General features: G+C 42.0%; 1 protein-coding gene across 1 annotated transcript in view; it reads right to left on the bottom strand.

Annotated features, from left to right (window-relative positions):
• Positions 1-23708, bottom strand: part of ARL3 (ARF like GTPase 3) — an 87206-nt gene that overhangs the window by 42285 nt on the left and 21213 nt on the right. Inside the window, exons 2-4 of the mRNA XM_073596144.1 lie at positions 18469-18612; positions 12593-12709; positions 8353-8403 (exon numbers count right to left, since the gene is read on the bottom strand). Coding sequence (XP_073452245.1) covers positions 8353-8403; positions 12593-12709; positions 18469-18612 — 312 coding nt within the window. The remainder of the gene's footprint in view (positions 1-8352; positions 8404-12592; positions 12710-18468; positions 18613-23708) is intronic.

Genomic DNA, 23708 nt, shown 5'->3' with positions numbered 1-23708 from the left:
ACGACCATTTTAAGGTCAAGCCACAGCATCTCATTTGGATTAAAGTCTGGACTTTGACTAGGCCACACCAAAACCTTCATTTTTTTTCCTTTTACCCCATCCAGAAGTGAACTTGCTGGTGTATTTAAGATCACTGTCCTGCAGCATAACCCAAGCGCGCTTGAGATCATGAACTGATGGCCTGACATTCTCCTTCAGGATCTTCTGGTAGCGTGCAGAATTCACGGTTCCATCAAGTATGGCAAGTCATCCAGGCTCTGAAGCTGCAAAGCAGCCCCGGACCAATCAACACTACCATCATGTTTGATTGTTGGTATGATGTTCTTTTTATGAAATGCTTTTACTTTTTACCCCAGATGTAACGTGATGCACACCTTGCAAAAAGTTCAGCTTTTGTCTCATTAGTTCACAGAAGATTTGCCCAAAAGTCTTGGGGATATTCCAGATATTTGTTGGCAAATGTGAGAGGAGCCTTTGTGTTCTTTTTGGTCAGCAGTGACTTTCGCCTTTCTGCCTAGTTGCTTTCATATTGTTGAATCATGAATCATGAACCCTGATCTTAACAAAAGGCAAGTGAGGCCTCCAGTTGTCTAGATGTTGTTCTGGGTTCTTTTAGGATGACCTGGAAGAGACCACGTTGTGCTCTTGGAGTACTTTTGGTCAGACAGCCACTCCTAGGGAGGTTCACCACTGTTCTTGGTTTTCTCCATTTGTGGATAACGGCTCTCTCCATGTTTCACTGGAGTCCCAAAGCCTTGGAAATGGCTTTGTAAAGCTTTCCAGACTGATACATGTAAAATTACTTTGTTTCTCATCTGTTCTTAAATTTCTTTAGATTGTGGCATGTGTTGCCTTTTGAGACTTTTTAACATGCTTCACTTTGTCAGACAGCTTCTATTTAATTGATTTCTTGATTCAATAGGTCTGGCAGTAATCAGGCCTGGGTGTGGCAAGGGAAATTTAAAAGAGAAGTATGGGTTTTTTTATTTTTATTTTTTAGATTCATACTTACCTAGGTGGATGCAGCATCTGACCGATGCTGCATCTGTCCCCTGCCGCCTTTTCACTAAGAACGAGCCACCAAACACTGCCGATGGCTCGGTTCTCTCACGTCCCCAAGCGGAGAGCTGCTGCCTGTCAGTCAGCATCTCTCCTGCTCTGTTCCTCCACGCTCATTGGAATGCTGAGCTGTGGAGGGGTGGGGAGCGTCCGTCTCAGCGGCTCGCTGAGAGGCTGAGACTGCCATCAGTCCAGGCAGCTGGCAGATCCAGACTTCCTAAGTCGTTATGACACGCTGCCTGGACTGATTCCTGTGACCCGCTTTCAGTGGAAAGCGGTCTGAAGTCCGCTCTCTGCTGAAAACGAGTCACAGGAGTGCAAAACGAATTGCACTCCTGTGACTCATAGGAGAAGTCCAGCCAAACGAGCCCAGGCTAGACTTTTCCTTTAACTCTGCTTTCCAAAAACTGTGGTTAATCACAGTTCATTCATTATTTAGCAATACATTTTCACATAGGACCAGGCAGGTTTGGACAGCTTTTTTCCCTTAAGGATGAAATCATTATTTAAAACTGCATTTTGTATTTAGTCGGGTTAACTGTGTGTAACGTTAAAATTTTTATTTTTTTTTTTTCAAAATTTACATTTTATTTAAGAAGATAAAAAAGGGAAAATACAGAATATACATAAACATGTAAGAGAAGAAGTATACAAAATATTCAAGGATAGCTAGTTACACTTGCAACAGAGTCAAAGAGGACCTGAATCCATCTAGGGAACATGAAAGAAACACCCCTTAGGGCTGTCATATTGAATCGTAATTCCGGGAATAATCTCACATCAGTGAAACTGCCAGGTTAGTTCTATAAGTGATGGTGTAGTGCCCAATTTGTACAGATAATTGAAAAAAAACTGGTGGGAACAACTAGAAGGGGAGAGGAGAATAAGAGAAGGAAGGAGGAGGAATGTAAATTAAATTATAATATATAAACTTTGGGTTAGTCTACTATGAGACCTGGTAAGACCTTCAACCACTGGGAGTCACATCAATGAAAGCCTTCCCCTCCTCAGAATAAATCAACATGTTCCATAACGCCCAGGTGTGCGTGTATGTCTCTCGTTTCTGCTTCAAGGTCAAATCCAAGTCCTTCATCCGGTTCAGCTCCTCAACCCTCCTCAGCCAGAGCACAACCGTTGGAGGCTGTGTCTGTTTCCATGTGAGAGGAATGCAAGAATTGGCTGCATTCAGTAGGTGTCAAAGTATAGATTTCTTATAGACCTTGGCGGAAATAGTGGAAGCATGCAACAGGAAAAATGCAGTCAGTGAATTTTTGGATAATCGTGTGGATCTCCTTCCAAAAACCACCCAACTTATACAGGATTAAAAAACATCAAGGAGAGTCCCATGTTCCTCTTGACATTTCCAACATAAAGCACAGGTGGTCAGGAAGCATTTATGGAGGAGAGATGGAGTATGATACCACTGGGTAAGGATCTTGAAGTTGGTTTCCTGCACTTTCATGCAGAGTGAGGAAGCCAAATCTGATTATACTGGAAGTTGTGTCTTAGTGAATGTTCTACTCAAGTCCGACTCCCATTTTGCCAGGTAGGGGGGCAGGAAGTCTTCAAGAGGAGACACTAAAAGGTTTTACGTTGCTGACAGAGCATGAGGGAATGTGCCACTTTCAGAGCAATACTCTTCAAGTGTAGTCAGGTTGTGGCAATATTTGTCAGGGGCAGGAAGTGTCCATAGAAAATGGGATAATTGCGAGGCTCTCCGAAAGTCCAGTTGAAAAAGACCATCACGATCTGTCAAGGTCTGCAACGAGGGCCAGGCCCCGGTCAATATAAAATGTGAAGCAGGTTAAAAGGGACCCGCCCAGAGACCAGGAGAGAATCGGAGAATGCCTAGTACAGGAGACAGCGGAGATTCCAGGAAGGACCATTTATTTGTAGAGATGAGCTGAAAACCTAGACGGGTCGTGGTTCAGATGAGTGGGTGGTTTTTTCAGTGGAGGAGGAAGGTCCTCAAAACACCAAGGTGATCTATGTAACAGCACCTGACTTATTGTTCTATACAAAGTCAGATTTTTACGTCACCAGTCTATAAGGCGGCCTATGTGTGCCGCTTGGTAGTATTTGTAAAGATCTGGGACCGCAAAGCCCCCAAATTGGGAGGGACAGTAGTGATATCGTTATTCTTGGGTGTTTGTGAGGTGTTTTGTCTTGGGTTGTTCGAAAGATCGAAAGTGAGGGAGAGGTCAGCAAAGATAAAGGTCCCCAGATATTTCAGGGTTCGGGCTGTCCAGCTAAATTTAAAAAAACTGAGCTTCAGAGACTGTAGCAGGGAAGGAGAAATTTCCACACCTATGGGTAATGTTAAAATTTTGTTTCATCTGAATTATTTCCTTAAACAAAATCTTTTATTGAACAAAAAGAAAAAATACATACAATAGGCTATCTTGACAAAACGTCAAACATAGTAAACAGTATCACTTATAAGAGGCATACATCAACATCCCCTATTATTGTATGTATTAATATGAGACATTGTTACCAGTACCATCTACAGTTGGTCATATCCATGTAATATACATGTTATGTCATGATAAGCACCACCCCCACCTAGTATACATGGTTTGTGGGGATACCCCAAAAAAATTAAAAAGGCCTAGACATCATGGTATGTCTAGTCCCGGTCAAATGCAGGTTTCAGGGGCTTTGAGCCATCCGTCCCATATCTTATCGTACTTGGAAGGGCACCCTCTATGAGAGTAGATAAGTTTCTTGTAAGGCAAAGCATTATTGACTTCCACTATCCAATGTGAGAACTCTGGTGGATTGGGTCTCATCCAGACTCTAGCTATGACCTTTTGTGCCAAAAAGAATGTTTCATGCTGGAATATTTTTGGTAAATTTATTTAACCCTGGGTCCGGAAAGATTCCCAGGAGGCACAGTTTTGGCTGAAGCGTTATAGGCGAGCCTATTGTGTCATGCAAGAACCATACCTGCACCCAGAATGTCTGAATTTTGGGGCATTGCCACAATAAATGGAAGAATGTGCCCACAGCTTGGCCGCACAATGGGCCAGTGGCAAATTCACTGCTCTTATATCTAGAGATTCTGAGTGGTGTGAGATATGCTCTGTGCGTTATAAAGATTTGCTTTAGACGATCCGACAATTTAGGAGACACTAATTTGCACGTGTTTAGGGCATCACTCCATTCGTCATCCTCTATAGAGCCCACTTCTCCCTCCCATCTGGACTTCAGGGCATACGCCGACGTAGTTGCCTGCAGGAGTGTTAACATAGTGTAAAATTGAGAAATCAACTTTTTAGGATCAGGGCATTTTATTGCTGCCATTAAGGGGTTATCATTTAAAGAGAGGTCATCTAAGGGGAACTGTGTGTGGAAGCATGGCGAAGCTGTATGTATTTTTTGATTCGGTAGTGTAAATTCAGATTTTAGAACTATGTAAGCCTATCCACTGCTGATTCACCCAGACTCACAAAGCCCTGTTTTAACACGCATAGGAGGTATCTTTTTTGCTTCTAACCAGTGAAGTAATCACCATCCTAATTGAGGTGTATTGGAACTCACACAATTATAATCCCTTTATAATTGTCAATCTTAACATTTATTTATTTACTATTTTTTTCACAATATTTTTGTTTGTTTTATTCACAAGAATAGTGGGAAATCATTTTGGATTAGTATCCTGGGAGGTCTTCAATTAGAAAATTACACCAGATAATTTTAACACATTGTATTTATATTTATATGTGGAATTCACTGCCTATGTTTTTGTAAAAGTTTGTAACAATGTATTCACTTTAGGATGCGACTTGTCAGTACATTGAAGTAGTAGGATATCCTTGAGATATTATGAGCACATCACTTTATTTATATATTCATTTACAAGTGGGGTGTCACTGAATGATTGCAGCTGTAGTATCTGGATATTTGAAGTTTATTTGCATTTATTTGTTTATCTCTATTTATTCTCACATAGTTTTATATTTTCACTTCAGCGCTTTAGTATTTTATCACTTTTAATCTCCTAAGGATCCTGCCCGGCATAAAACCAGCCTGATCCCCATGTACCAGTGACAAGATAACTGTATTGAGGCGGAGGGGAGGTGGGGTGATGGGAAATGTGGGTCCTTACCGGGCTTGGGAATAAACACTATGGTAGCCTCTCTCACGGAGGCTGGGAGTTCAGAGTTTTCAAATATGGAGTTAAATAATGCGAGCAGCCTGGGGACAAGTAAGTCTGAGTATGTAGACTAAAACTCCACAGGCAGACCATCTGAGCCCAGAGCTTTGGATCTGGGGAATTCAGCTATCACTCATTTTCATCTTTTGTCAGTGGTGCCTCTAGTTCCAGAGTCTGTTCCTCGGTTAATCGAGGGATTGGTAACTCAGCTAGAAATGATTCCATCAAGGTGGTGTAATTTGGAGCTGCGGTGGCATAGAGTGGCAAAGAAGTCCTGGAATAATGACGTTGGGGAGACCTACGAATCTGAGATTACACCTCCGGATTCTGCTTTCAAAATCATCCTGCTTCTGCATAAGGTGGTTCATCTGCAGCTGCATGGCCTCAGTGGTATGCTGGAGAGGGAGGAGGGAATCCTCCACCGTGCCCAGCCGAACTTCCGCCTCAGTGACTCTCTCTCAGAGCTTCTGAAAATCTTGCCTTACTAAGGAGATGTCAACCTTCACCTCCTCTATCTAGGCTGTAAGGGTAGTCTGGCATGCTGTAATAGCCTCCTTACATGAGGTAATAGCTGCAAGTACCTTTGCTGTGTCAGTACCAACGAATGTCCCCTCTTCCCTCGTGGCGCCGCCATCTTATCCCAGGGAGTCCTTCTCCTGGCGGTAAGACTGATCGAGTTTAGAGGTTGTTGCCGTGGGTTTTTTTGGCGGAGACATGATCCCAGTAGCTGCCCAGCGTAAAGAGGGTCATTTTCGGGTCTCAGGCTGCAGGTACAGTCCCAGGATATGATATGTAGGATATTCAGCCGGTGGAGCTCAGCTTCCTAGCGTCTTATCTCATGCCGCTCCAGGCCACGCCCCTCTTCATCTGAATTATTTAAAGCGGAAGTAAACCCATGCATTTACCAGTTTCAAAAAGCAGTTTCATTCCTGGCATGTGCCAGAAATGTAACACTCCCATTGGTTGTGCTCTCAACCAAACTGTCAAACCATCCAGTGGCTGGTATTGTGACTAATCACATGTGCATCATGGCAGTTGTAGATTAAACAGAGGCAAAGATGGCAGCTTCCTTGGCTAAAAACGACGGGGGGGGGGGGGGGGGGGGAGGTTTTACTTACACTTTAAGTGACAAATATGCAAACAAATTTAAAAAAAAATAAATAATCAGACAATTTTTTACAGCACTGTACATATTTAATATTGCATGGTAAAAAAGATGACAATAAATATGAGCTCTTGGTTTACTGATCAGAAAGATTGGACTGCAGCCTTGTGTCTATGGCATGACACCCCAAGTGGACTGCTTTTGCCATAGCAAATTGCATAGATTTTAAAACCGTGCTCTGTTATGGTTTCCTTTCCATTTTCAGCTCTACACTATTAGCATGCAACACTATGAAAAAGCTAATCAGAACGTCCTCTTCTAGTGGTTGGATTGTGTCTATATATCCAGCACCATCTGAATTCTTTGGATACTTTGGACAAAAAATTGTCTGCATCATCCAAAACCACTAGTCAGTCACAGATCTAAATTCTAAATCTAAGATATTCTGATTGGTGGTTGTTGGCAACTCCTACAGCCCAATACAAAAAAGGAAGGGTTTAGTGCAGTGCTGAGATCCAAAGTAACCAACATCAATTAGAAATAATTTCTCAATCTACTGTTACTTCTTACAATACATTGCAGAATGCATCTGATACACCTATTCAGCAGATATAAATAAAATTAAGCCAGCCAGCAGAGCTGTAGCCCACAATGAATTTTATGTCTTTTTGAGACAGAGCTTTTTTTTTTGGTGGCATATATAATAACCACTGAGTTTTTATTTATTTTTTACTATAAAAAGGAAAAAAAAAAAAAAAGACCAAACATATTGGGAGAAAAACAGTTTCTCTTACTTTCTATTAAAATAAAAATGCCAGAAGAGTACAAATACCCCTGAAATAATGCCTATTTTTTAAAGGCAGACACCCAATGATGATCTCATTTTTTGCCACAAATTTATGGGAAATGAAGAAACATGCCAACACTAAGGGGGTTAAATGCAGAGCTTGAGAATGGTGCACTAGATAGATAAAATGTACAGGTCATATACAGATGGAGAAGCAAGTAGGGGGTTTAATGTACAGAGGTCACACAAGTTTTCATCATAGAGATGGAGGGGTTAAAGCAGATCCAAAAAGGCAGAAGGTTTTTTTACCTTTCTGCATTAGGAAAAAAACCCCTGCTTTCAGCTTCCCCCCTCAGCCCCCCCACCATATACTCCATATACGCCCAAACTCGATCCAGTGATGTGCATGAGAGAAGCAGCTCTGTCTGCATTCTCCCACCTCATTGGCTCAGAGATAGCAGCTGTTCTACCACAGACTGTGTGTTGGTTGTGTGTAAGAGCCAGGACCGCCGGCAGGGGACCTGGGAACAGGGGGATCGGGGTTGCTCTGTGCAAAATCATAGTGTTTGTTATTTTATTAAAAATAAAAAAGTTGGCATTTACAATCACTTTAATGTTCAATTTCAGTACTGTAAACAATACCATGTGATTGCTGTGATGACCAATCACAGCGATCACATGGTACCTAGCCGCTCTGATCAGCTGGGTACAGTGTCTGTGTACCCCAGCGATCGCTGGGCAGATTGGCCTCCTGACAGGTATTTATCCACTGCTGTTCCTAAACAGCAGTAGGTAAATAAAGGGCCACTGATCCACTGTTGAATTATATGTACCATGGTACGCAAGTGGTTAAGGAAAAAACAGGTCATACCCATAAATTGCCTTTAAAAGGAACCCATCACCATAGAAATATATTTATCCAGGTTTACTAATGGTGTTACAGTTGGGGTGTCCTAAAATAGACATTGTATGCCCAACTCTCAGCCAACAAGTATCTGTTTCTATGTGTAATGGTAATTCTTAAAAATTTTCATTTTTGAACAAGTATATTACATTTCAAAATTTTCATTCAACTGAATCTTTCAGATACAACCTGTCCTTTTTAAACCAGGCAAAATCTATAAGGCAGTGAAGTGCTAAGAGGTTTTAGAGACTTGGCTGCCTCCCAGGAAAAAAGTAACTAACCCATTGCTAAGAGCCCACACAGACTGACACAGCAATAAACAAGAAGACTATACCAACCTGCCCGGTTTCTTCAAAGCGTTTTCTGTCTGCACTGTCAATTACGTAAATCTAAAGCAAAAAATATAAGTACATTAATAACAATATTAAATAAAATCTTTATGTAGATTCCAATTTTAAAAGACTGCATAAAACAGAATCTTCATGTGGTAATAACTCATGTCCTAAAGATGTTTTTTTACCAGCATCATCCAAAATGCAACAGAAACAAAACTCCAACACTCAGCGTGAAGATTTCAGGCAGTTGTACCAGCATTTTCATAACTGGACAGGTATTGTTTTACATATTTGGAGCTTCTCTTTAATTAGTTAAACTGTCCAGGTCTGGTGGAGCAAATGACTCATGCCATAGAACAGTACTGGCGATTGGCCTAATGCTGTTACAAGAGTAAGGGATTAGTGCCCAGCCCCATGTAAGCTCCAAATGGCACAACTTGGAGCTTACACGTGACTGAATTTCTTCCTGGTGGTTGAACATAGTGGCAGGGGAATAAAGGGAAGAAAAGTATGTGCAGGAGGAAAGTTCTTTAGAGTATTTAGAGAGAAAAGATTCTCTCCTAGTTCCCTCTCTAATAGCTTCCAACTTTAGATCTCCACTATGCCCATAAGTGTCACAAAGGAGATTGTCTGTTGACTTGAATTAGGTAATTTTGAAACATTCAAGGCCCCTCTAAGGCCCCTTTCACACGGGCTGTCAGATCAGGTCCACCTGATCAGGCCCTCCAGTCACTTCAATGGAGTGGCTGATGTCAGCGGACCATCCGCCACCATCTGATCCGAAACTGTCCGCCAAAAACACACGGATGGTTGTCCTATTCCCCATCTGTCCGGCGGATCGGATTGCATCGGAGAGTGGGACTGTGTCTGTGTCCACTCTTGCATAGCAGAACAGACGACACGGATCTGTCAACCGCCTGCTCAGCAGGGATCAGCAGAGAGATCCCCCTTTGAGCAAGCGGATGCTGCTTAGCGAAGGCGCCTGTGTGAAGAGAAGACGTGGAAAGAGAGACAAATAATCAATGCACTTTACTCCAGAGAATAGGTTTGGCAGGTCTTGCCAATCATAATTTTTTTACCATCCTCCCTTAGACAGAGACCACATGACCAAACAGCTATAACTTCTAGAATATGTCCAGTTATGGGGTAGATTGAAGAAGTCACTATGTTATGATCATAAAATAGCCTCTGTTAGATAACGACATGTGCCCCACTGTATGTGCTTTATAAAAAAGATGCAGATTTCTACCTTATTTCAGAGCGCCTCTTGGTGCTCATGTGACTGCTCACAGCTTTCCTCTCCCAGTCTGACAGCTACAGCGGGAGGGGCCATGAACTCCCACTGATGTCAGCCAGGAGGAGGGGAGGAGAGGGGGAGAGTGGCGGGCAGTCACGTGAGCGCCAGGAGGCGCTCTGAAATAAGGTAGAAATCAGCACATACAGTGGGGCACGTGTGGTTATCCAACAGAGGCCATTGTATGATTATAACATAGTTTTTATAGCAGCAGAAAGGGCGGGGAGCAGAGCAGCAAGAGCCAACAGGCCGGGAGGGAAGGGGGGGTGCAGGACAGAGGAGAGCTGTGGATGACGGAGGCACGCAAACTGACCATGGTGTCAGGGCTCATCAGCCATGATAAACCATGGTCAGTTTACAAGGGGGGAGTACAGAACCAGGCAGGATCAGCCAGGTATTTTAGATTATACAGGGGGCAAAATTACATAGCTCAAGCACTTGGCTGTTATGCATGCATTAAGGGAACTGTATCCATTTGTTCATATTTTAGGGTTACACACGTTAAAAGGAGAAGTACAGCCATAGCTCATTTGGATGTACTTCTCCTGTGGATCACAGAAGTGCAGTTCGTTTTGCACTCCTTTGACCTGTTTTCAGCAAAGAGCGGGCTGAAGTCTGCTCTCTGCTGATGTCACAGAATCGGTCCAGGCTCGGGTGTCATCACAACCATGGAGTCGGGATCCGCCCACATGCCTGGACCAGCACCCGGCCCAGCCTCTCAGCGAGCCCCTGAGAGCCTGAGCTGGTAGCTCCCGCCCCCTCCACAGCGAAGTGCTCCAGTGACAGTCAGCAACTCTCTGCTCACGGAGCTGTAAGAACCGAGTGATCAGCAGTGTTCAAACACTCGGTTCTCAGTGTTAGAGGTGTCGGGGAACAGATGCAGCATCAGACCGATGCTACATCCAACTAGGTAAGTATACATCTCTTTTAAGTATCTCTAGCTTTAAAAAACCTCTGAGTTCACATGCATATATTTGGAAATCAGGTATTACTGCAGTGTTAAATGACTCAGATACCTCGGAGCTGAATCAGCAGTCATGACGGTACATAACATGCATCTCATGTTGTCCTACTCTGCATACCCACCATATTTATCCTGCCCAAGTACTGGGGATAAAATTATTGCTGCTGGCAAAATAATGTTTATATATAATCACTTTAGAAACTTTAGTTTTCTGGAAATGTTAAACCCCCATCAGTTTATCTGTGCTGTCTATGTCCCATTGGGGAGAATTTACTAGAGACACAGGAATTGAAAAGAAATCTTTAGAAAATTAGTGGAATTTACCCTTTTATACAGCTGTGGCTAAAACAAGTTTGCCTTCTGTAACCTAGAGATGCAGTTTAAAAAGACCCAAAATGTCAATGCCTAGTTGCAGTTTCAGGGCTTTTGGATGTCTACACAAGGGAGGCTTTTTACAAGTAAAGAACATTTTATAAAATATGTTGAATGCACATACCGTATATTCTCATGGAAAGATTTTGGTTGAAATTATTGGTCTGGGAACAAGGACTCTTTAAACACAAAGATTATACAGCAACTTGTAGGAGATTTATCTTTAAGCTGCAAGATAGATATTTTTTACAGAAAAAAAAAATCTAACATGGTGTCTTCTGTGACATGCCAAAAAAAAATAAAACAGATCTCACCATAACAACTGGTGAGACAGACAATCAATGTGCTTAGTCTAGGTACATGCTTCTATGCTGAAAATTCAAGAGAATGTCCAGCATTATCCTGCAGATGACTTTCCAAGCCGATTACCAGATTTCCAATCCACTTATACCAAATGGGTCCAATAAACTATCAAAATCACCAGCTGTGTGTGTTCTACTTTATTCGCCTTTGCTTCTCACATATCTTCAACTCATCACACATGAAACTCAAAAGAAATTCATATAGTGTAGTATTTTATAAATGGAGACAAAACACATCTATATTGTCCTGACATGTGAATATAGTGCACCAATATCAGTGCACCACCAGTGATAAAGTGGTTGGTATATTCACATGTGAGCAGAATAATATAGAATATGTTTCCATTTATTTATAAAATACTACACGAGATTAGTTTAGGTTTTACATGTTATGAGTTGTGATGAAGATATTTGGGAAGCAAAAAGGTGCATAAAGGAGAAGACACACAAAAATCAAATTGGTGATTTTGACATTATCTGCAGGATAATAATCGCTTTTTATAACTGTTCCTGAAGTGCTGGACATACTCTTGAATTTTTGAACTGAGTAAGCCAGGGGGAGTTGGAGGTCTGGGTGGCACTTGTGATTTACCCTCACTTCCTGTCTCAGAGCCAAAAACAGGAAGCAAGAGGAAATCCCTGCAAATTAAGGGAATCCATTGGGGACCCCCAGGCCATTAGAACTAGTTTCCTCATTGAAATCTTTCCTCTCCATTACTTTTCTGTAGACAACCCCAAATTTGTGATTTTCTTTTACTTTTATTTTTACTGATAATGGTAACCAGGACAAATAGAGAGAGTGAGTTTTCCTAATGGAGGCAGAGGCAGCTATAAAAACAGCAGGTGTTCTAATTCCTCACCATTCTATCAAAAACTAAAGAAAAAAGTTTTGCCTTCAGTTATAATTTAAACTTCAGAATAAAAAAATGTGTTAGGCTGGGTGGCTCGATAGAGCCACCCATTACTCAAACTTCGGCAGGTTCCCAGATTTTTTTTTTTTTAAATTAAAATATAAACACTGCAATACAAAAATTACTTGTTTAAGGCTGACCATGCTAACAGCCAAGCTGTCTCCTGAAACAACCTGAATATCTTCTAGTTACAGCTAGAGATGATTAGCTGTATACAAGACAAAGAATGTCTCCACTTAGGTTGTGATTTTTATTTATATAGGTCCAACATCAGATCTATTAGCTTTTCTTTTGTGTTAAGGTGGGTTTATGAACTGTATTGATCAACCAGAATACTTACAAGTACATCTGTATTTTCAAAATAATTCCTCCAGTACGGCCTGATTTTCCTCTGTCCCCCGATATCCCATACATTGAGTTTAAACCCCTGAGATTGTACACTTTTAATATTAAATCCCTGAAAAACAAAATGTACATGAAAAGATTTGTTTAGCATAAAAGGTGTAAGATCCTAAAGTGATTGTAAGGGTTCTTTATTATAAAAATAAAATAATAATATCATACTTAACTCCACTGTGCAGCTCGTTTTGCACAGAGTGGCCCCAAACCTGCTCTTCTGGGGTCCTGCGGCGGCTCGCATAGCTCCTCTCCACATCAGATAACCCCCTAGGAGAAGCGCTCTCCTGAGGGGGTTACCTTGCGGGTACGCTCCCGAGTCCCAGCGTCCATAGCCGCCGAATGTATGACTCGGCCCCGCATCATTGGATTTGATTGTTAGCAGCGCAGCCATTGGCTCCCGCTGCTTTCAATCTATCCAATCAAGACCAGAGAACCCCGGGCAGAGAGACAGTGCGTCCCTGTCGGGTCAAGTTCCAGGGCTCAGGTAAGTAAAACGGTGATGGGGGGGAGGGGGGTTACTGCAAAAAAATAAAAAAAAAACGCAAAAGATTTACAACCTCTTTATCTTTAATTAAAATTATGAAAGGGGAGGGGAGCATCATTTACCAGCTGAAAGGACAATTGGGCTTGTTGCTTATAGCAACCCATGAGAACAGTTATATTTGCAACTGGTGCACCCAGTTTGAGCCAAGGTTGAACTGGCTGCCTCAGGAAAGGGTAAACTCTTGAGCGATAATACCATATGGGCTGGCTAGGGATCTAAAATGCAGAGATACTCAGGATGCTGTTTAAACGCAATCTGGATGCATCTGTTTCAGACAATGCAGTATGTCACACCCGGATGTTTTTGGATTTATTTTTGGACCACTCAGTGCAATACCCTAGTATAGGAGGACGAAGTATTATTGCTGTGAACATTTTAGAAATAACTGCCATGGAAGTGATATTACACAGACAATATGTTACTTTTTATTAAATGAATCTAAGGAGTTCCTTTTGACACGTTTTTAAAATTTGTAGGTCACCTTTATGTATTTATATTACAGTGGATATAAAAAAAAGTCTACACACCCCTGTTAAAAAGTCAGGTTTCTGATGAGACAAAAGATAAATCATTTCAGAACTTTTTCCACCTTTAATGTGACCTCTAAACTGTACAACTCAGTTGAACCACCAACTAAAATCTTTTAGGTAGAGGGAAGTAAAAAAAAAAAAATATATATAATAATAATAATAATAATAATAATAATAATAATAATATGGTTGCATAAGTGCACACCATTAAACTAGTCTTTTGTTGAAGCCCCTTTAGATTTTTTTACAGCACTCAGTCTTTTTGGGTATGAGTCTATCAGCACAGCACATCTTGACTTGGCAATAATTGCCCACTCTTCATATCCGATTTTCGATTGGATTCAGGTCTGGGCTCTGGCTGGGCCATTCCAAAACTTTAATCTTCTTCTGGTGAAGCCATTCCTTTGTTGATTTAGATGTATGCTTTGGGTCGTTGTCATGCTGAAAGATGAAGTTCCTCTTCAAGTTCAGCTTTCTAGCAGAAGCCTGAAGGTTTTGTGCCAACATTGACTGGTATTTGGGACTGTTCATAATTTCCTCTACCTTGACTAAAGCCCCTGTTCCAGCTGAAGAAAAACAGCCCCAAAGCATGATGCTGCCACCACCATGCTTCACTTTGGGGATGATGTTCTTTTGGTGATGTGCAGTGTTGTTTTTGCGCCAAACATATCTTTTGGAATTATGGCCAAAAAGTTTAACCTTGGTTTCATCAGATCATAACACATTTTCCCACATGCTTTTGGGAGACTTCAAATGTGTTTTTTGCAAAATTTCGTACGAAAAAGGCTTCCATCTTGCCACTCTACCCCATAGCCCAGACATATGAAGAATACGGGAGATTGTTGTCACATGTACCACACAGCCAGTACTTGCCAGATATTCCTGCAGCTCCGTTAAAGCCTTTGTTAACCCCCCAAAAAATATTGATCCCGTTTCTTTAAAGCATTTTATACAGCACTTGTGCTGTGTAATTTGGCCCCCTGTAACACCTAGTTAATCCTGCCAGATTCTCCCCTCCCCTATGTAAACTGACCATGGTGCATCATGGCTGCTGAGCCCTGACACCGTGGTCAGTTTACATGCCTCCATCATCCGCAGCCTGCCATCTGCAGCTCTCCTCTCTGCTCCTGTGTCCTCCTCCCCTCTCTGCCTGTCATCTCCGTGTGTGAGCTGCCCCTCCCCTCCTATCACTGTTATGAGCAGTGCACACATTACTACTCGCAATCACTGCCAGACCCTCTGCTAGGATTATATGATGTATATACTATATGCCATTTTCTAAAATTCTTCTTAAAAATACAGTTTTTCTTATCCCCGATCAGTGTTTTTCCTCCGCTGTATCTATTACAGAAGGAGTGGCTGAGCTCTCCCTCTGACGTCTGCCAGGGGAGGAGGTCAGGTGATCGCCCGGCGCAGTCTTCCTCTGATGCTTGTATTACAGAGGGAGGTCACGTGACCGCCCAGCAGACATTAGAGGGAGAGCTCAGGCCCTCCCTCGAAAACATACAGCAGAGAAAAACTGCACTGGGGCGGTCACATGACCGCTAATCGAGGATAAGAAAAACGGTATTTATAAGAAGAATTTTAGAAAATGGCATATAGTATATACATCATATAATCCTAGCAGATAAGGTAGTGCACACAGCCCTGCCATCCCTAAAAACCTCTTTAATGTTACTGTAGGCCTCTTTGTAGCCTACCTGCCAGTTTTCTTCTCGTCTTCTCATCAATTTTGGAGAGACGTCCAGTTCTTGGTAATGTCACTGTTGTGCCATATTTTCTTTACTTGATGATGACTGTCTTCACTGTGTTCCATGTTATATCTATGCCTTGGAAATTCTTTTGTACCCTTCTCCTGACTGATACCTTTTAACAATGAGATCCCTCAGATGCTTTGGAAGCTCTCTGTGAACCATGGCTTTTGCTGTAGGATGTGACTAAGAAAATGTCAGGAAAGACCTAACAGAACAGCTGAAATTTATTTGGGGTTATTTAGAGGCACTTTAAATGATGGCAGGTGTGTACTGACTCCTATTTAACATGAGTTTGAATGTAATTGCTTAATTCTGAACACAGTTACATCCTCAGTTATAAGATGGTGTGATTTATCTTTAGTCTTTTTTTACATCACAGAAACCTGACATTTTAACAGGGGTGTGTACATTTTTATATTTACTGTATATGTCACAATATGCCGATATACTACTAAATAACAAATGAAGTATTGTAAGGCCTTATTCATGCTGCACAGAGGACCATACAAGGCACAAATGTTCAGGAGTCACAGGTTTGTGTACAGCCACAGGCAGAAATGTGCAGCAATGACAGGCTAACAGGCAGGCTACAAATCTTTGCATTGACATCTGTACAGGAACAGAAGAGTGGGGCTAGACATGAACAATTTGAATCCAGGGCCGTTTATCTGTACTAGTACAGATATCAATGCTCAGATATTCATACAGCCACGGCCTTTATCAGCCTGTCATTGATTTGTGGAAGCTGCTGCCTGTGGCTGTATGCAAACTGTGACTCTCGGGTGCAGAAATCGTGTTCTTATCTACCCTGTATGGTATTCTGCAGCCATGTGAATGAGGCGTTAAAAGAAGTTTATTTTGCTTGAGGCTGGGTTCACACCAATGCGAATTGGATGCGGCTTTCACCGCATCCAATTCGCATAGCAGGAGATTGTGCCTGGCTCTCTATGGAGCCAGTTCACACATCTCTGCTGCGGCTCCAGTGCGAATTGCACAGGAGCCCTGTGCGTCTTTTGGTTAGTTTCAGATCCGAATTTAGCCAAAAATTCGGGCTGAAATCGGACCTGAACCTGTGAATGGAGATGCACCGGACCCCTGCTGTGAGCTGGAGCGTGCTGCGGTGTGAACCCGGCCTAAAAGTAAATCTGTTATGAGAAAAATGTGTAGGCTGCCATTGTTGACCTCCTTCTGAACTGCTAGCTGCTTGGCTGTTTTGCTGATCCTCTACTTTTCTAAAAGTACTCACTCAGAACAAGCATGAAAATCAAAAATGTAAAAGAGATAGGTCAGAAGTCTTTTTGCATACTTGCTGTAGATTAGGGGCTAAAAGCACTGAAGCCATAGGGTCAGCAAGACAGCCAGGCAGGTAGTATTTTGAGAAGAAAAGGCCAGCAATAATAACCCATTAGTACATGAAGTACAACTAAACCCTTTTTTCAAAATCAGCAAGAGGGATGCCATTAACCCTTTCGCTGCCAGACTGTTTTTGTGTATTTTGCACAGGTTTAAAAAAATTATTTTAGCCCTGAAGATTGCATAAAACCCCCCAAACATTATATTTCTTCTAAAAGCAGACTCCCTAAAGTTCTAATTTTTCATGTAACACGATATTAGGAAATGCAACATTTCAGTAAAAAATATGCTAAAGTTAATGTTAGGGCACACAAATGCAATAAATTATCCATTTTTTTAGTCAACTATAAAAGATGACGTTGTGTCAAGTAAACAGATGCCCAACATGTCAAACCTTAAAATTGCGTTCACCCGTGAAATGGCAAACAAACCTCAGTACCCTATATTTTGCATAGTCGATGCAGGTCAGGGGGGCCCTCAAAACTTTTTTTGTGGGGGATTTTGTGCTTGGGTGTAACGTTCATATTTTTTACAGTTACTTTTTTTTGGTTTTACCGTACTGGCAGGAACCACAAGGTGGTCATTGCTGACCTCTCTGTGGAAAAATGTTAGTTCGCTGGCTGTCTTGTTAATGCTTTGGTTTTGATGCTGAGTTATTAACATGAAAGAAGTATAGAGATAATTAATTCTGAGACTTTACTGATGCTCATTTACATCATGCTTGTTCTGGATCTGCGACCCAAACTGTATTGAAACCAGGCACAGCCAGGCGACAAACGGAGGCCAGCAATGGAATCCCCTATAGGTCTGTCATGACAGGTGTAGTGCTTTAAATCCAATCAGCCTTTCAAACAATTTAAAACCTAAAGTCTTGCCACTAAACATAGCCATAACAGGGTGTTTACCGTTACTAAACTTAAAAAGTGTTCCTATGTTCCTCCAGGTGCGCAGAAGATTATTTTAAATAGGAGCTTGAATGTTCATAAGCCATACTTCCGGGGCTTTAACTACCAACCGTCACTACTGGTTGCTTAAACAATCTCACTGCATAATGGGATGGTACATGAGCAAAGGATGGGTGGAGCTTATTTAAAGAAAAAAATCAAACCATTACAAAATGACTTGTAATCCCCTGTGCACAAGGAGTGATATTCGCTTAAGGCGGTTGTAAAAGTAAAAAAAATAAATAAATAGACAAGATGTGCTAGTATGTATCGCCCTCCAGCACTGTACTGTCACCGCTGACATCTTTCCCCAGTCTTTCCTCCAGGTTCGCATGCACAAGCTATGTGATTGGCTGGAAACGTGATGTCCTCGGTTCCGGCACGGAGCTCTGAAGTTCTGGCAAGGTATGCCGGACCTTCAGAGTGCATGCACTAGTGGTGTTAGTGGCTGCATGCAGGGTGAATATCTCCTAAACGGTGCTTGTTTAGGAGATATTAATTTTACCTACAGGTAAGCCTTATTATAGGCTTACCTGCAGTTAAAAATCACAAAGCAGGGTTTACTACCACTGTAATAAAACTCACATCAATCGTCTTCATGATGCAGAACGGTCATTTTAAAATTGTAAAAAAAAAAAAGATAACAGGTTTGCTTTAAGTTAGATTACCACAAGGTTGTAAGTGCCACTGACCTGTGTTGGAGTGATGTGACTTATATCCTCCGACGCCAACTGCTTTAGTAATGTGGTCTTTCCAGCATTATCAAGACCCAGGAGCAGAATCCGTACCTCCTGGTCTGGAGCGCTTTTCAATTTACGCAAGATAGACAGCAAACCCTAAATGGGGAAAAAAGACAGTAAGCAGAATTGCACTCATTATAGGAACTGAACAGAAACTTTCAAAGTTATTTGTTTTATTTGCATTACTTGCAGTCTTTATCTATGTAAACTATGTAACATTGGGTTGAAAAAGTAAATGTGCATGAAATACAGCAAGTCTTTTTTTTTTTTTTTTTTTAATAATCTTTTTTTGCATTGAACAAGAATCAAAACAAGGGTAAAAAACAGAAAAAAGGGAAATGATGGGATAAAATAACAAAGGGGAGACAATGGTAATAATTTAGGTATACAGAGAATAACAATTCCAGGAGTCGTCACTCGCACTCTAGGTAACAATTATTAGTTATTATAGAAAAGCCAAGGGCTACCTTGGCGCTATTAAATCCAGGGGGACACTCCTACGTCCCGGACGTTCGGTCCTAGTGGACTTGTCCCTTCTCTCTACTGACAGAAGGGCGAAGAGACCCCTTCTCTGGGAAGTACACTAAAATGTGCATAAAGCTCACAGAAAATGAATCTATTGGCATGAGTTACTCTGTTACTAGGCTCCCGTTCACACTCCAAGAATGTAGGCGCAGTGTCCACACTTGCTTCACAGCTACTTAAATGTGGTACCAGATTAGATGACATTGGACAGGTTACAGTCCGCCAAGGCTAGTTGTTTAAATATGGGGTCTACCAGTGCTAGCAAACCTATGTCTAGGCTGGAAGAAGTCGAGGTTGATCCAGATGTATGCTCCCTCCAACCCACCCATATGGAATCAAACCTCTCTCGCTTGTCTTTACAGGTGGCAAGCCATTCCTCGGCTTCCATGATCTCCCTCACCTTCCCCATCCACTTCATTTCGCTTGGGACCTGTGAGCTTTTCCAATGAACTGGTATGAGGCGCTTAGCGGCACTGAGAAGGTGAGGGAAAGCACTGCATTTATAGCGAGAGAGAGGTATATGAGTAACTAGGCAGTTAGGGGAGTTGGGAAGGTCTATCCCAAGGCCCTCCAATACATGTTTGCACACCATAGCCAAAAAAGGCTGGATTAGAGGGCATTCCCACCATACGTGGAAGAAAGTTCCTCTCTGACCACAGTCTCTCCAGCATACATCAGGATGTGTGGGGTATACTGTATTTTTGCTAAATTCGTGGGGAGACAATACCACCTGGTCAACAGCTTGTAGTTATTCTCTTGAGCCTTGGACTCTACTGAGCTAGTATGGGTCAGGTAGTACAGCTGTTTCAATTGTTCTTTAGAAAACTCACATTGAATATCACACTACCGTTCTCTAATGAAATACAGTTTAGGTATTGATTTAGCAGCATCTAGCAGGTTATACAGAACAGAGATCACATGAGGCAGAGGGTCCCAAGCAGCCCATAAATGTTTAAACTCCTTAAGAGTGGATGTAATCTGCGTTGTACGATGTGTTGAGGAAACAAAATCTGCCACCTCCAGAAGTCGAAGGGAAGCTCCCGTATCGTTCCTGGAGGGTGCCAAGTGGGATCAGGGTGTGGCCTTCTATGAAACGTGCCAGACTTACTATTCCGTCTCTCACCCAGGATCCAAGGGAGTACAGCCGCTCCCCAGGGGTGAACCAGGGGAACCCCCCACCCCCACTGGAGCCAAAGGAGATGTTGGAGGAGCCAGATCCAAAGATCTGTTCAGCGTATCCCAGACTTTCAAAGAATGGGTGGTCAACGATGACACCCAGTGAGAGGGACGTCTGTTCCCCGTTGGAATCCAGGGAGCATACGAAAGGTTGCATCCGGCGATAGTATTTTCCAGTGAGACCCATAATTAAGAGGAAGCCTGAAATTTCCAGTCAAGTAAGTGCTGCAGAGCCAACATCAGGCAGACCCAGACATCCATTTCACTTGGACCGCTGTAGCAAAGCCATGGCTACTCGTGGGTTCTTATTTCTCCACACAAACCCAACAAAAAGACTGCGGAGCTCCCTGAAGAAGCAATGCGGTAGGCAAACAAGTACCATCTGCAGGAGAAACAGTATGTGGGGAAGTATTGTCATTTTTATAATGTTTGTGTGGCCCACCCAGGTAAAAGTTGCTTTATCCCAAGACTGCAAGTCTAATCGACACACAGCCGAGCGCACCCCTTTTGGTATGTAACTCTATTAATGCGTTATACCTATATAAAGAAATTTTATCTCATACTTGTCATTCTGGATAGACTGTTTCTGAGTATGCCTGATTACAATCTTTTTCTTAAAGCGGGGTTCCACTCAAATTTTTAACTTAATCTTACCCCCTTCAGTTAATTGCATAGGATGTTGAAATGCAGCACGAAAATTTTTTTTATCGCTGTAATTACCTTTATATTGTACTTTATTGTGGTACTTCCTGTCTCTCCTCCCATGGGAGTAGGCGTGTTTATTGCCTTTCCCCGGCGCCGCACTGTCTCCTGGGAGCTTAGTGTCAGGCTTCCCAAGATTCAGCGTGGAAACAATGATCATGCACGTGAACAAGCTGTGAATGAACAGCATTCACCGCATCCCGGAAATCAATGCTTGTGGGCTTCACATGCCCACAAGCAAGATGGAAACAGCCAGCATCACATTTTTTAAGTTATTCTTCAGTACGAAAACAGACAGAGGCAGAAATATTACACCCAAACTGTGAGTATTATTTTGGGATTAGCAAAGTGTCTCAATGACCTAAAAAAGAAAAAAAAAAAAAAGAAAAAAAAAAGAAAAAAAAAAAAAAAAAAGGAAGAAGAAGAAGATTGGTCGCCGGACTCCCGCTTTAAATAGACCACTATCTTTTGTATCCTGTACCTCTTAACGGGCCCCCGTGCCCTCTGGGGTGGTTCGTCTTTTCCTGGGCCCCTGGCAATCCGACGATCTTGGTAAGACAACTGATCACGGGGGGGGGGGGGACTCACAGCAGACGCTTTACTTACATAAAATGTTAGTATATGTACATATAAAGAATTTGTTTGTTTACTGTATCTTGTGATTAATATGTATTTTCTTTATTTTCATAGCTATGGGATAATCATCTTTTAATCACCATCTAATTGTATAACAAAGCTCCTGAAGAAGCGGCTAATGTAAGTCAGTGAAACATGTAGAGCAACCAATATAAAGATGGTATCTATGTTCCAGTTGTCACAATGAGGTGCGACTATAGAATTTAATGTTCTGTTTTGATTATCACTATTGGTTTTAATCTGTAAAAGTCCATCATCATATGTAATTTTTGTAATAAATATTTTCAAGTATTTTACCTCTGACTGTCTAGCATCAGTTGATATACTGTACCATTAAAGTCCTATGTAGCCTCTTCATTCCTATTTACACAGAGGTATAACATAGTCAGAGAGATCCCAATCTTTCAGGACAGCCAAACTGTGAAGCATCAATACTTGATACAATAGGTCTGGCCAGTCTGTAAGTGCCCACGGAGAGTCTCCCAGGAGTTAGAGACTGAGCTCAAGGCGACACCAAGATCATCGGAATGCCCTCCATTTCGGAATGAAAAGACTGTTTCACACATGCAAGCGCTGTCAACTGAAAGTCCACCTGGAAATGGTCTACTCCAGGAATGTAGACTGCGGAAAAGGCTGATTAGGTACGCTTCTCGATAAGGCCGTACAGGTTCTGTGCCACCCTGAGGACTGACGTAAGCCATGGCTGTGGCATTGTCTACCTAAAGTATCACTAGTCACAACTGAAGCTGATTGGTTCAACGCAGCAGGGATAAGCAAATGGCTCTTAGTTCGAGAATGTTGATGGACGTCTGGTACAGGGTCCGTACATGAGTTCAAAGGGTCAACACTTTTTTCAGGGCAAGAAATATCCAGGCTTGGGCCATGTCCAAAACTAAGCTCAGGTACTCAAAGCAGTGGGTTGGATCCAACGCATACTTCTGTAAATTGGCAATCCAGCTGAAGCTCTGAGGTATCTGCATTGTCCACTGCACAATGGTTGCTAGGGCAGGGTCATCCATTAATCTGAGAATTTGGAATCCCTGGGAGTGAAGCAGTGTGAAACACCTTGGTGAAGACCTGATGGGCCATGGACAGGCCAGGGGAAAGAGCCACAAATGGGAAGTGCTGCCCACCCACTGCAAATTACCTGATGCAAGGGGGGGAAATAGGAATATGCAAAATACACATCCTTGATGTCTATTAATTCAGGAAACTTTGAAGTTGTAAGCCAGAAGCTGCTCTCCATTGAGAGAGGTCATTCATTGCCCAAGGACACTAGATAAAAAACTGAGGATTGCTAAAAACTGTGAGGGGTTATTTGGGCTGTCCTAACAACTTTGTCTGCCAGTATCCTCACCTGAAGGTGGCAGCATATACTCCATAAGATTTAAAAGGCTGTGTCCTGTACTGTACCATTTGGAAATGGCTTTACTGGCTCTATTGTGTAAACCATCACAACCATGCTGTATACTTTACAGCCTATACAAAAGACTAAAATCTTTCCCTACGGACAGCCTGGGGATATCTACATTTTAGCACTAATCATCAAATTTATGATATAGTAAGCCTTTGGAACCTGCAGTGTAACTAATAAATACAACCAATAAATTATTCTTATGTCCTTGTATCCAAAGTATAAAGCAATCCATCAACTTAATTACCCAGCAAAACAATAAACAAAACACTGAAAGAACTGACTGCACTGGGTTGGTAGCCAACCGTCCTAGAACACTAAAAATACATCTCGCTAAAGCTGGGCCTATTGGTTTTGACACAGCCTTTATTTTAAAGAAGCTTTTTTTTTGCATTATCAAACAATAAATTAGATTAGCAAATTACATTCTCGTGTCTTATTACTGATTAAATGAAGGTGTGTACATGGATATGGTTAAAACATACAAGTGGGGAAGAATCCACAGCATATCAGAGAAAAATGACTTAAAATGATCAGAGCGACACCGGGGATGCCACATGTCTGTGGGGTGCCCCTGTTAGAGAAGATGAGCTGATATAATAGAAGGTATCAGTTGCTGCTAGTCATACAATGGTTGGGGGGCCTTTTTCAAGCAAGGAGGATTACATTTTTTTTTTAGCGCAGAAGTATAAAATGTGTAACAATTTCAGCTGGGAGGGGTGCTGAAGATCACCCATCA

This window comes from Aquarana catesbeiana, linkage group LG08 (genome assembly GCF_042186555.1).
Source record: "Aquarana catesbeiana isolate 2022-GZ linkage group LG08, ASM4218655v1, whole genome shotgun sequence".
Classification (NCBI taxonomy): Eukaryota; Metazoa; Chordata; class Amphibia; order Anura; family Ranidae; genus Aquarana; species Aquarana catesbeiana.
This window is presented reverse-complemented; position numbering and strand designations above follow the sequence as displayed.